Source organism: Acomys russatus, chromosome 21 (assembly GCF_903995435.1).
Source record: "Acomys russatus chromosome 21, mAcoRus1.1, whole genome shotgun sequence".
NCBI lineage: Eukaryota > Metazoa > Chordata > Mammalia > Rodentia > Muridae > Acomys > Acomys russatus.
In genome coordinates, this window is record NC_067157.1 from 10,291,729 (window position 1) to 10,303,662 (window position 11,934).

Genomic DNA, 11,934 nt, shown 5'->3' on the forward strand with positions numbered 1-11,934 from the left:
CATTTCTCTGTTACTTCCCTCTTAGCTTAATATCCAGCCAGAGTCAGTGGCCACAGCCCCAGTAATGTCTATCAGGGTCCCTAGATGTTCACACCTTGAAGATAGTTTTCCCTGCCTGGAATTCTTCTATTCCACCCATATTTGGGGGCTAGTATCAGCCTTCACACTTCAGCTTGGACATCACCTCATCTGAGAAGCCTCTGACTCACTCACGCTGGGTGAGACTCCTGGATTCCACCATAACTCTCATGATCATAGCGTTGATAACATGCAAGATGTTCATCTCCAGGAGTCTGCTGACTTGCCTATTTAAGCATCTTCATTTCTAGCACAATGTCTAACGTACAACTGTGTTCAACAAATATCTTTTGAATAAATAAATGACTAAATAAAAGAAATCATGATTATGACAAAACATAGAAATGTTGACAATACACTTTATTTAATACATACTAATGTCTGTATTAAATTGTACATTATATATCTTATTCTATATGCCTTATGGCATGCTATACCTATATAAAATATGTGTATATATGGATAATCCTGGACACATTCTGTGCCATATCACAGCAATAGGAAGATCAATTGACTGTCCCATCACCTCAATTGACCATCTGGCAAGCAACCCTGTTTGACTGATGAAAATATTGACACATTATTTTCTTTCAAAAATTCATCTTCATGGTAACAATGTATTTTAAAAATCAACCCATGAAATCCAAAACATTCATCTATAAAATGCTACCAGCAGTCATAGTGACGTTGAAAATTTTCACCCGTATTATTTTGGATCCACTTTTCGAGAGGTAAGACCCCTGCAAGGTTTTGTGTCTGCACAGGTTTGCATACACTGATGGATGTTTGTTTTCCTTTCCCATCGAGAGTGTCAGTAACTAGTCACACGCCTATCTAATTACTCAGTGGTGAGCCGCCCATATCTAGTTTAATGGTGCCATGTGTTCTAACAGCAACCTGTTAGCATATGTTTAAACAACTATTGTTATTTTTGGGTCACTTCTATCTCTTTCTGCCTTCTCCACCCCAATTCCTTCCAACACCCCAACACCAGGTAGGAGACAAAGAAGGTTAGTGGGGAGAAGGGGCATAGTTTTCCTTAGCTACTTCCTGCTGTTCAGGGTTGTTGGGTTCATTGGGTCAAGTCCAACCTCCCTATTAGGACGTCTTCAACTTCTTCACACTGCATCAACGGCCAGCAGGAGCAGCAGGGGCGAAGCACGTGCAGTCTTCTTCTTTCTGGCTTTTATCCCCACTGGCAAAGACCACACCCCCACAGTTATCAGCTGTAGACAAACTGGAGCAACCGCCCCCCCCCCCCGATATCCCACACCTGGGACTAAAACAAAAACATGTTTACATAGACACAGACACTTCCACAACAGCAACCTGTCTTTTCTCATGAAGCGGAGGTCCTAGAGGGGCGTGGAATGGAATGCAAAGGGAAGATTTTTTTTTATGTTTCACCCCAAACCTGTGGTGCTCACCTATCCTCCAAGGGAAAGTTAAAGGAGTTTAGGCTGAAGACTGTAAGAAGGGTCATCACCGGCACACAGGGGATTCCAGTTCTACTGACCAGTGGATTAGAGGGCAGAGCCAACCATCAGGTGCTGCCTGAACTCAGGACCCAGCCTGAAAGAAAGAAGCAGATTAGCATCCAGAGGTCCCCAGGGTTTCCCTCCCTTGAGGGGAAAGGGAGAAATACCCCATGTTTCTCCCATTGTTAACCCCTGGCCCTGAAGGAGCCCTTGGTAAATACCAGATCCAAACGAAAGGAACCCAGTCTAGACACAGGCTTCCTGCTGATGTCCCATGTACCCGGAACAACTTCTTCTACCTCACTGAACCAGAGTTGCTCCAGGAGCAAAGATAATAGCCTCTAATTTCATGTGATTGTCTCAAAGAATAAAATGAGATAACAAGTATGAACCCACAAGTGTCAAAGCACTTTGGATATGTAGGGCAAGGCGATGAGTAGACTGCCTCTGCGTCTCTTTCAAATACAGCAGCAGAACCCACTTTCAACTTAATGTTCTCGCATCCAATATGAGAATCCAATCCATCACCTAAGATGTAAGTCTATACATTTTTCTATACAGTTCAATGTTTTACTGTATTAAAAGAACGCATGGTCTTAAAACCATTGTTTTTCCTGGTTAGTTTTTCATGCCAGCTTAACTGAACTCCAACTCTTAGCTGCCTTGTTCAGGGTTCTGGATCTTGTTGCTTTGCTCCTGATGTCAATTTCCTGAGATCATGAGGTGATGCTGAGCTCCATGGCTATCAGTGCTTTACAGAAGAGATTGTTCACTTGGCACAAAGAAAGTGCATCCTTAAAATTTTTGGACCTGCTAAGGGAGTGGGTTTTAAATATGAATGAAATATGAAATATGCACCACAGAACAGATATGATATGGAGAGGTTTATTGTATGAGCAGGGGTGGAGAAGGAAGGGGTACCCCAAGGGGACAGAGAAAAAGACAGAGAGAGAGAGAGAGAGAGAGAGAGAGAGAGAGAGACGTTGAGACAGAGTAAGACCAAGAGAGTAAGAGAAAAAAGAAAGAGAAAGACATGGGGAGGGTTCATCCCTTTGCATACTCCTGGGCAGGGGCACGCCTAGTGGCAGGTAGGTAGTGACACCATAGGTTGCTAGGCAGACTGGGGCAGAATCCTAACAGTGGGTATCTTGTATTATGTCATAGTTTGATGCCTCTGAATGAGAGGCTATTTGGACACAGGTGAAGGCAGAGAAATAGGAAGACATTTTAAATAAAAGTCCCCTGTCTCAGCCTGCATCCTCAAAAAAGCATCCAGGACTTTCTGTCTTCCTGACCTGTCAGGACAAAGACCAGTGTGCTATCACATAGACATGCTTTCCAGGAAAGGACTGCATTGCTTGCCTCTAAGAAACAATCTCTCTCTCTCTCTCTCTCTCTCTCTCTCTCTCTCTCTCTCTCTCTCTCTCTCTCTCTCTCTCTCTCTCTCTCTCTCTCTCTCTCTCTCTCGGTCTCTCGTGTGTGTGGTGTGTGTGTGTGTGTGTGTGCGCGCGCGCCTGCAGATCTCCAGAGCTGCTATAGTTTTATAAGATTCTAAAAGGTAACTTGAAACTCTGATTTTATTAAACCAATTGTTCGCAAAGACTTGAGCCCGCCCTAGGCATACCTTAGAAGTGGTCATGTGTGACCAAAGGTTAGCATTCCCCGAATAAGCCGCTGAATTCCTCTAGGTTGTGAGAGAACCAAGTGCCCACCTTCATCACTGGAAAGACAGGAGGTTCTTCCTGAACGCAGAGTACTGTCTGCAGAAAAGGTGTAGCCAGTGGGAGAAACTCGAAACTTCACTCACTGAGCGACTTGCAGTTGGCTTGATGCCAACATTGCCTTCGTGCACCTATCTGAGCTGCACAGTCCTGTCTCAGGGGGATCCATTGTATACCATCCTGAAAGGGGAACGGTATGACTGCTGCCATGGGTCTTCTCAATATTGCCTCTGTGGAATGAAAATAAAATGCATCACTTCAGATCAAATAAGTCAATCCCCTGGGTGAAGGATCCAGAGACCAGTGATTTTAAAAAGAAAGAAAGAAAGAAAGAAAGAAAGAAAGAAAGAAAGAAAGAAAGAAAGAAAAAGCTTTCTAGGTAATTCTAATTGGGAATATTGAGAGCCACTCAAGGAGACAAGGATAGGAAACATACTAATGGGAGCTAGAGAGAGGCGGGTTGACAGATTAGAAACATCCAAAACAAGGAATGCTTCCTCGTGCTCACGCTAGTGAGTGCTGAAACATGAAAAACCACAGGCTATAATGGCCTTGTCACTGGAGTGGTTGTAGTGAGTTTAGCCTGTGACTGCAAGTCAGGAATCAAAAGTTTCAAATTCTCAACATAACCAGGATAAGACAAGCTGGGCACTGTTATCAAGTGTGAAGATTTCACAGAATGGAAACAGACTCAAGGCAGTTGAAGGCTAAGAGGATTTGTGACGGAAACATAAAGGAAGTTTCAAGACTCCCCAAGCTCTGGATGGACTCACAGGACCAGAAGCCAGCCACTCAGACACTGAGGTCACTTCTTGCATACCTCGGTCGCATGTCCACCTTTGACTCAGCTCCTCTCACAGGCCTGTTTTGATTACTTAATTCCAGCTACCTTCGCCTGGATATTTATTACCTTCAAGGTCCAGTGTGAGTGTCCCAGGCCTGCCTTACGATTTTATGTCAGATCCAGAACCCAACCCCGAGTGACCACTGTCGTGGTGTCTTCAGTTCAAAGTTTCGAGAGAAAAGAATCTGGTCACTAGTTAAGCAAAGGATGGATGATCCCTGCTCCTCCAATCTGGTATATGGGGGTGCTGGGGTAGAAATGGTTGTTTGTAAGCTGAATATTCCAGAAGACCAATCTTATCCAAAGCGCTGGAGTGGGTAAGATGACTCATAAGGTTCGTTTATGAATGCAGTGGAAAGTTTGCAAACTGTCTTTGGGTCATGTAGTTATCTTTCTCAGATGTGTGTCTTGAGACCAGACAGGGCCCATTCTCTCAACTCACCCTCCCTTGAGTCTGCTTATTTCTTGGGGGATAGATGGAAAAGGAAGAAAAAAATCCATGTGTCTCTTTGGTTATGTGTGTAGATTAGATGTCATTCATTGTCTACCTTACCTGTTGCTCACATACAAAATCCTGTTCTTCCAACGGTCTTGTACTCAAATATTCAGCCTATAAACATAAGTTCATATATTTGAATGCTTAGGGAGTGGCATCAGGATGCCTGGTCTTGTTGGAAGTGTGTTATTGGGGGATGGGATTTAGGGTTTCAAATGTTCAAGCCAGGACCCAGTGACTCAGTGTCTCACTCGTCCTGATGCCTGCTGATCCAGATGTAGAACTTCCTGGCTCCTTCTCCAGCACCATGTCTGCCTGTGTGCCACCAAGATGCTTCCCGACATGAAGATGATGGACTAAACCTCTGAACAGTAAAACAGCCCCAATTAATGTTTTCCTCCACAAGAGTTGCTGTGCCAAAAAAAAAAAAAAAAAAAAAAAAAAAAAAAAAAAAAGTCAATGAAATGATGTCTAATGATATTCTACTATGCTCATAGATTAGTGCCCAACCCTATTGTCATCAGAGAGGCTTCAACCAGAAACCAATGGAAACAGATGCTACAGCCAAACATCATGTGAAAAACTGGGCAATCTTGCTGAAGGGGGAGGGGGAAGGATGGGAGGGCCCAGAGAGGTCAAGGACACCACAAGAAAGCCCACGTGATCAACAAACTGGCACTCATAGGAGCTCACTGAGACTGAACCATCGACCAGGGAGCCTGCACGGGTCTAGCCCAGGCCCTCTGCAGATATGTTATAGTTATGTGGCTTGGCGTCTTTGTGGGACTCCTAACAGAGGGGATGGGGGCTGCTTCTGGTGCGTTTGGAATCCTTGTCCTCCTACTGGGTTGTCTTTTCTGGCCTTAATACAAGGGATGTGCGTGTGCCTAAGCTTATTGCAATTTGGTATGCCATGTTTCGTTGATCTCCCTGGAAGGCCTGCCCTTTTCTAAAAGGAAAAAAAGAGGAGGAGTCCATGGAGAGAGGGGAGGGGAAGGGATGGAGGGGGCCGGAAACAGGTTGGCGTGTAAAATTGTAAAGTATAAAGGGATAAATTAGTGCAAGTAAAAGAGCTGCCACAGTTATGGCGTCTCTTCCAGCAATAGGACAAAGACACCTCCCAAATCATATTTATTTTCAGTTATGACAAGATCCTAAAGATGTCCAGGCAGAGGAGTGGTAAGGTGTGATCAGATTCATTCTTCTGTGTTCTGGAATGTGAGGCTGGAACAGACTTGGGCCTCTCCTGCCAGACATGTCCGTCTTTTGGCATCGCAACAGTATTGTCATTTAACTACGTGATCAAGCTACAAGGAAAATAAATCACACACACACACACACACACACACACACACACACACACACACACACACAAAACCCCTCATAATAGGATTTTGTGTTGGCTTGCATTCTTAGCTATCTTGGGACATGCCTGAGGGTCTGGGCCTGTACCTGATGTAATCATTTGTAAACTTTGCAGTCTTCACACTACTAAAGTGGTTTGGAAATTCTCTTGACAGCTCCAAAACAAGTTCTTGGCTCTGACGTGACAGTCTTCCACTGAGGCTCAAAATGTCTCTTTTCAGAAAACTTGGGGCTTCAGCTGAGTTTTAGGGTCGTGACAATGGCAGAATGTGTTAAGTTTTAAAAATCTCTCAAATGGAGGTAAATTTATTCATAGCCCAGCATTAACTATGGCAGGAACCCTCTCCCAGGTAAGTTCAGGGGCACTGAGGCAGGAACAGGGGTAGTCTGGGAGGTCCTGTCTAAAGTAGCCAACGCAGGTAACTCCATTCCCCCCAAGGCTATGGGCCAGCTGAGTTCTTTCTCCTTCCTTGTGTCCCTGGAGCAATATGTAAAAATGGAGCCAAACACAGGCTAGGGAGGAGGCCAGAAGCACCTAACAATGTTAAATGCTTTATTTCACTTCGTTCAAACTATGTAGTGTGTGGAGGCCACAGCGATGCCCCCAGTCCGATGCTATCACAGTCATGTGTAATCATTTCTTTTAGATCCTCACACAGAGCCAGCTGCTTTCGCTTTGGTCCCAAGTACAGCTATTGGAGATTCTGTCTGGTTGCAAAGGGAAAAGGCAAATGCTCGCATTTTACTGACAAAACAAAACACCTTTGAACCAAAAGGGTGATTTTTTTTTTTTCTGGGCTGAAAATAAAAAGCCCTGCCTACTGCAGCCTGGTGCCGCTGACTTATCACTATTTTGGTCCTATAATTTGTTTTATAAGGTACTAATTAACAGGGCAAAGTCTGTTGCCAGGAAAGTAAATCACATTTTGCTGTTTTCTCTTATTCTAACAAGACACAGACCTTGTCTTCAATTAAAGAGCAGTTTCAAGGGCACCAGCAGCAAGGGCAGAGATCAGATGGTCGGGAAAGCTGCAGGGCAGAGCTCTGAAAGATCATGCGAGAGAGCATTGCTCAGGTAAATCCTCTGCTCCCCGGAGAAAAAAACTATATCCCAGGCTTGTCCCAGATGTCTATCTTACTACCTTTCTCTCTGCTCCTGGCTCTGCTTTTCTTCCCTGGCTCTACTCAAGCCACACACATGCTGTAGACACTCTTACAAAGGGAACTTTTTTTTCCTGTCTCCCTCAAGATGCCCCTGACCCAACCCCGCCCCTTCTCCCTGCAAAGTGGTCCTTGGCTCTAGCCTTTTCTATGTGGTTTACTGTCACTCATTCCGCACTTTCCTTTTCCCTTTTCCAGCTCCCGGCGCGCCCCCCCCCCTTTTTTTTTTTTTTTTTTTTTTTTTTTTTTTTGCCTGCCCTCGGGTCTTCACTTCTTCCTTCCACCCCCCTCCTCTCACCCCAATCCCATTCCTGGAGGTATCTGGGCTGGTGGCGACTCTGGCTTCTCCCTTCTGGAGCTCTCTTGAGATGTTTCTGTGGGGGGGGGGGGGGCGCCAAGAAGGATCGGCCTGGAGGGTGTGGCGAGTAATCCGCTGGAACCAGAACCCAGAGCCTGACGTCACCGGGCCCCGCCTGTCAATCTCCGGGCGGGCGCGCTGCGCTGCTCGCAGCCGCCTTCTCTGCCACTGCCTCTCCACTCGCGGTGAAGGAAGCTCAGCCACAGGCAACCAGCACTTTCCTCCTCGACGCCGGGGCCACCTCCTGCAGGCAACTGCTGGGTCCGCGCAGGGAACACAGCCTGGCACACAGCCACGGAGCGCATGACCAGAGACTCCCCGGAACCCTGACTCCCCAGGTGAGCAGCGGGCTCCTAGGGGTACTTTGAGCTTGTGGGGAAGGCGGAGGGGTAAGAGGCAATCTCGGCGTGAGTCTGTCTCAGAATCGGATTTTCGGAGCGAGGCTTGATCACCGTACCCTAGCAATCTCCCCTCTAGTCTTTCCAGACTTGGGGGTCCCTCACTCTTCTCTCTGCTTATTGAGAGAGCAAACTTCGCTTTCAGCACCGCGGACAGCGGCTCTGCCTAGCTTGAACAGTCTAGGCTGATTCATTTGGACACTTGAGCATGCGAGTGCATAGTGCAGTCTATGGACGTGTGCATCTATGCCAAAACTCAGAGACCCCATATATTTAGTTCATTCATTCACTCAACAGGTGCTTATTTATTTGGGGTTCGCACTCTATCCCAGCTTCCCCACTAAGCTCCGTGCATGCCCCTTAGGGAGATAAGCAATTTGAGTGAAGCAGTTTGAGCAGGGCATCTGCGCGCGAAAGTTCCCTGACAGCCTGGACACCGCACCTGATAATCCTCGATCCCTTTTGTGCAGGGAGCAACATCTGGCGGCGATGAACGCTAGTGCCGCCTCGCTCAACGAGTCCCAGGTGGTGGCAGTGGCAGCTGAGGGAGCAGCAGCTGCGGCGACAGCGGCAGGGACACCGGACACCAGTGAATGGGGACCGCCAGCAGCATCCGCGGCGATAGGAGGCGGCGGCGGACCTAATGGGTCACTGGAGCTGTCTTCTCAGCTGCCAGCAGGGCCCTCGGGACTACTGCTTTCGGCAGTGAATCCCTGGGATGTGCTGCTGTGCGTGTCGGGGACGGTGATCGCAGGCGAAAATGCGCTAGTGGTGGCGCTCATCGCGTCCACTCCCGCGCTGCGCACCCCCATGTTTGTGCTTGTAGGTAGTCTGGCCACCGCTGACCTGCTGGCGGGCTGTGGTCTCATCCTACACTTTGTTTTCCAGTACGTGGTGCCCTCGGAGACTGTGAGCCTGCTCATGGTGGGCTTCCTGGTGGCCTCCTTCGCCGCCTCAGTCAGCAGCCTGCTTGCCATCACAGTGGACCGTTACCTGTCCCTTTACAACGCCCTCACTTACTATTCGCGCCGGACCCTGTTGGGCGTGCACCTTTTGCTGGCAGCCACCTGGACAGTATCCCTCGGGTTGGGGTTGCTGCCTGTTCTAGGCTGGAACTGCTTGGCCGACCATGCGTCCTGCAGCGTGGTACGCCCCCTGACACGCAGCCACGTGGCTCTACTTTCCACTTCCTTCTTCGTGGTCTTTGGCATCATGCTGCACCTGTACGTGCGCATCTGCCAGGTGGTTTGGCGCCACGCCCACCAGATCGCTTTGCAGCAGCACTGCCTAGCGCCACCCCACTTAGCAGCCACCAGAAAGGGCGTGGGAACTCTGGCCTTGGTGCTAGGCACTTTTGGGGCCAGCTGGCTGCCCTTCGCCATCTATTGTGTGGTGGGTAGCCAAGAAGACCCGGCCGTCTACACCTATGCCACCCTGCTGCCTGCCACCTATAACTCCATGATCAATCCCATTATCTATGCCTTCCGCAACCAGGAGATCCAGCGTGCCTTGTGGCTCCTGTTCTGTGGCTGTTTCCAATCCAAAGTGCCCTTCCGCTCCAGGTCCCCCAGTGAGGTCTGAAGGGCTCCTCCGCATCTCCTCACCAACACCACAAACCCAACATGCCAGCCTTTGGTGAACTTCTAGGTGCCTGCGGATGAACTCTTGATATCTCAGTGGTGTGAATCCGATTCGGCAGGAGAAAAGGGACCCAAACGAATGCAGCAAACTGACTCAGACAAAGAGGCTTGTTGGCATTTTACATATACAGTGTATACATGTGTACATATATATACAAATATTTGTATCTTCTGGAGGTGTTCAGGACCTGGAGCTTCCTGTTCTGTGAAAAACAAAAATGTGGTTGTATACTCAATCGTACATCACATTTGTCCAGTGAAGACATTCCAATTCTGCTTAATAATAGCACTTTATTTTTAGCTGCTGAAATGCCAAAACAGTGTTGCCATTCCTTAAGCGGGAGAAAGGGAGTCAAAGATGTATTTTTGTTGTATGTGATAGAGTATTTTGCTGCACATGCATCAATAAACTACAACATATTTTGTACACAAATAAACACATTATAAAAATACAACTCTGGATATGTGATGGTTTGTGGGGCTATTTGAAAGCTGAATTAAGGGCGTGTTTATTCCAAAGTCTATTACGTGTCTATCATCTTCTTCCTGCGAGAAAAATTATGTAAGGAAGTATATGTATTTGCATATGTGTCCTTACATCCCCCACCCAGATACCAAATCCAGATCATGTGGTGGGGGAGGGTCATAGAGGAGGTAACATTCATATTTGGTATTCTCAGAACATGGAAAGTGTGTTATGCTGGTGCACGTTAGTGTGCTCCCTTGGTGGCTGGGTTAGAAAGATATGCAAGAGAGAGAGAGAGAGAGAGAGAGAGAGAGAGAGAGAGAGAGAGAGAGAAGGAAGATATGCTTCAGAAGACAAAACAATTCAAGTCACAAAGGTGCAGCTGTAAATCCTGAGGCCACAACTTCCCAGCACACTTTGCTCAACATGGCTTGTTCAGTGTGTTGCTAGCCAGGTCTCCTAGCAGGTGTAGAGCCTAACAAAATGAGGAAAATCCTTCTAAGGCAGGGTTTCCAGTTCTTCATGGAGTAACTGAAATGTGCCCAGCATCCTTTCTTCAGGAATTCCTCTCCCAAACATATATTAAGACCCTAAACAAATAAGCATTTCTCTCTCTCAATTGCTCATGAATCGATGCTAAACGGGGTGAGGGATACTGTGAGCCCATATGAAGAAATATGCACACAAACACACACCTGACTATTTGGGAAGTTAGGAAAATATACACATGTTCATTTGTTTACGGATTTATGGACTTAATATTTATTGGGTGCTTATTTATGCTGGGCACAATTCCAGGCCTATGGACATGAAATAAACTAACAACAATGACAACAAAAATTCCTCCATGCGCATGGTGTTATAACCTAGTGGGAAGGCTGGCCTAAAAGTAAACAAATACCTAATTTTATTGTGAGATAAATGACAAGGAAGAAAATAAAGGAGGAAGGGTGGTGGTGAGCATGCCCCAGTGGTTGGGGTAACTGGGGGCATTGCTGAGAGGAGGTGGCATTTAGGAGATGACCTCAGTGAAATGGGGTGTGAGGCATGGTAGCATGTAAGGGGACGGCATTCTGGGCAGAGGGAGCAGCAACTGCAAAGGCTTCAGGTGGAAGCTCACCTGTCAAGGTCAAGGTCGAGGAGCATCAAGGTCAACAGAGTAGTCTGAACTGAACGAGGGGAGGAGAGGTCCAAGAGCAGTGGTGACAGGGCTGTGAGGCTGGGTCTTCTCCTTTGAAGGTCACTGTGGGGACCCGGGCTTTTGCTGAGTGGTACCACAGCGATGCAATTCCACTCATATTTTTAAAGAATTACTCTAAGTGGGGACAGGAGAAGGAGAAATGGGGAAAAAGAGGGAATCAGGGAAGGGTCAGCACAAATTAAGGATGTGTGAAAATGCTATAAGCATTTGGTAATTTAATTTAAAACAAACAAACAAAACAAAACCCCTAAAAATCCCTTAGACTGTTCCATTGACAATTAAGCCAGGTGGGTGCATCTAGTGCGCTCGCCAGAAAGGGAATAGTTCTCATTCATGTCAAAAGATCCTGTAGGAATAACCAACACAGCAAAGAATAAACACAGTTATTATCAATAGAATCAAAATGAAAAGACTAAAAGGTATTCACAGCTGGGCGTGATGGCACACACCTTTAATCCCAGCACTAGGGAAGTAGAGGCTGGCAGATCTGAGTCTAAAGCCAGCATGGTCTATGGAGCGAGTTCCAGGACAGATGGGGCCATACATGGAAACCCTGATAAAAAAACACTAATTAATTAATTGATTGATTAATTAATTACTAATGAGAAAAGAAGGAAAGAAAGAAAGCCGGGAATGGTGGCGCACACCTTTAATCCCAGCACTCAGGAGGCAGAGGCAGGTGGATTGATGTGAGTTTGAGACCAGCGAGTCCAGAACAGCCAAGGCTA

The 11,934-nt window shown here is 46.9% G+C and overlaps 1 protein-coding gene across 1 annotated transcript; it reads left to right on the top strand.

Moving 5' to 3' along the window:
- The first annotated feature begins 7,670 nt into the window (after positions 1 to 7,670).
- Gpr6 (G protein-coupled receptor 6) lies at positions 7,671 to 10,003 on the top strand. Its single transcript, XM_051164229.1, has 2 exons — positions 7,671 to 7,839; positions 8,370 to 10,003. The coding sequence occupies exon 2, from the start codon at positions 8,389 to 8,391 to the stop codon at positions 9,478 to 9,480; it is 1,092 nt and encodes a 363-aa protein (XP_051020186.1). The 5' UTR covers positions 7,671 to 7,839; positions 8,370 to 8,388; the 3' UTR covers positions 9,481 to 10,003.
- Positions 10,004 to 11,934: the final 1,931 nt, after the last annotated feature.

What these genes read in the sequence shown, in the direction of transcription:
- Gpr6 (XM_051164229.1), top strand. Translation starts at nt 8,389, where the DNA reads ATGAACGCTAGTGCCGCCTCGCTCAACGAGTCCCAGGTGGTGGCAGTG.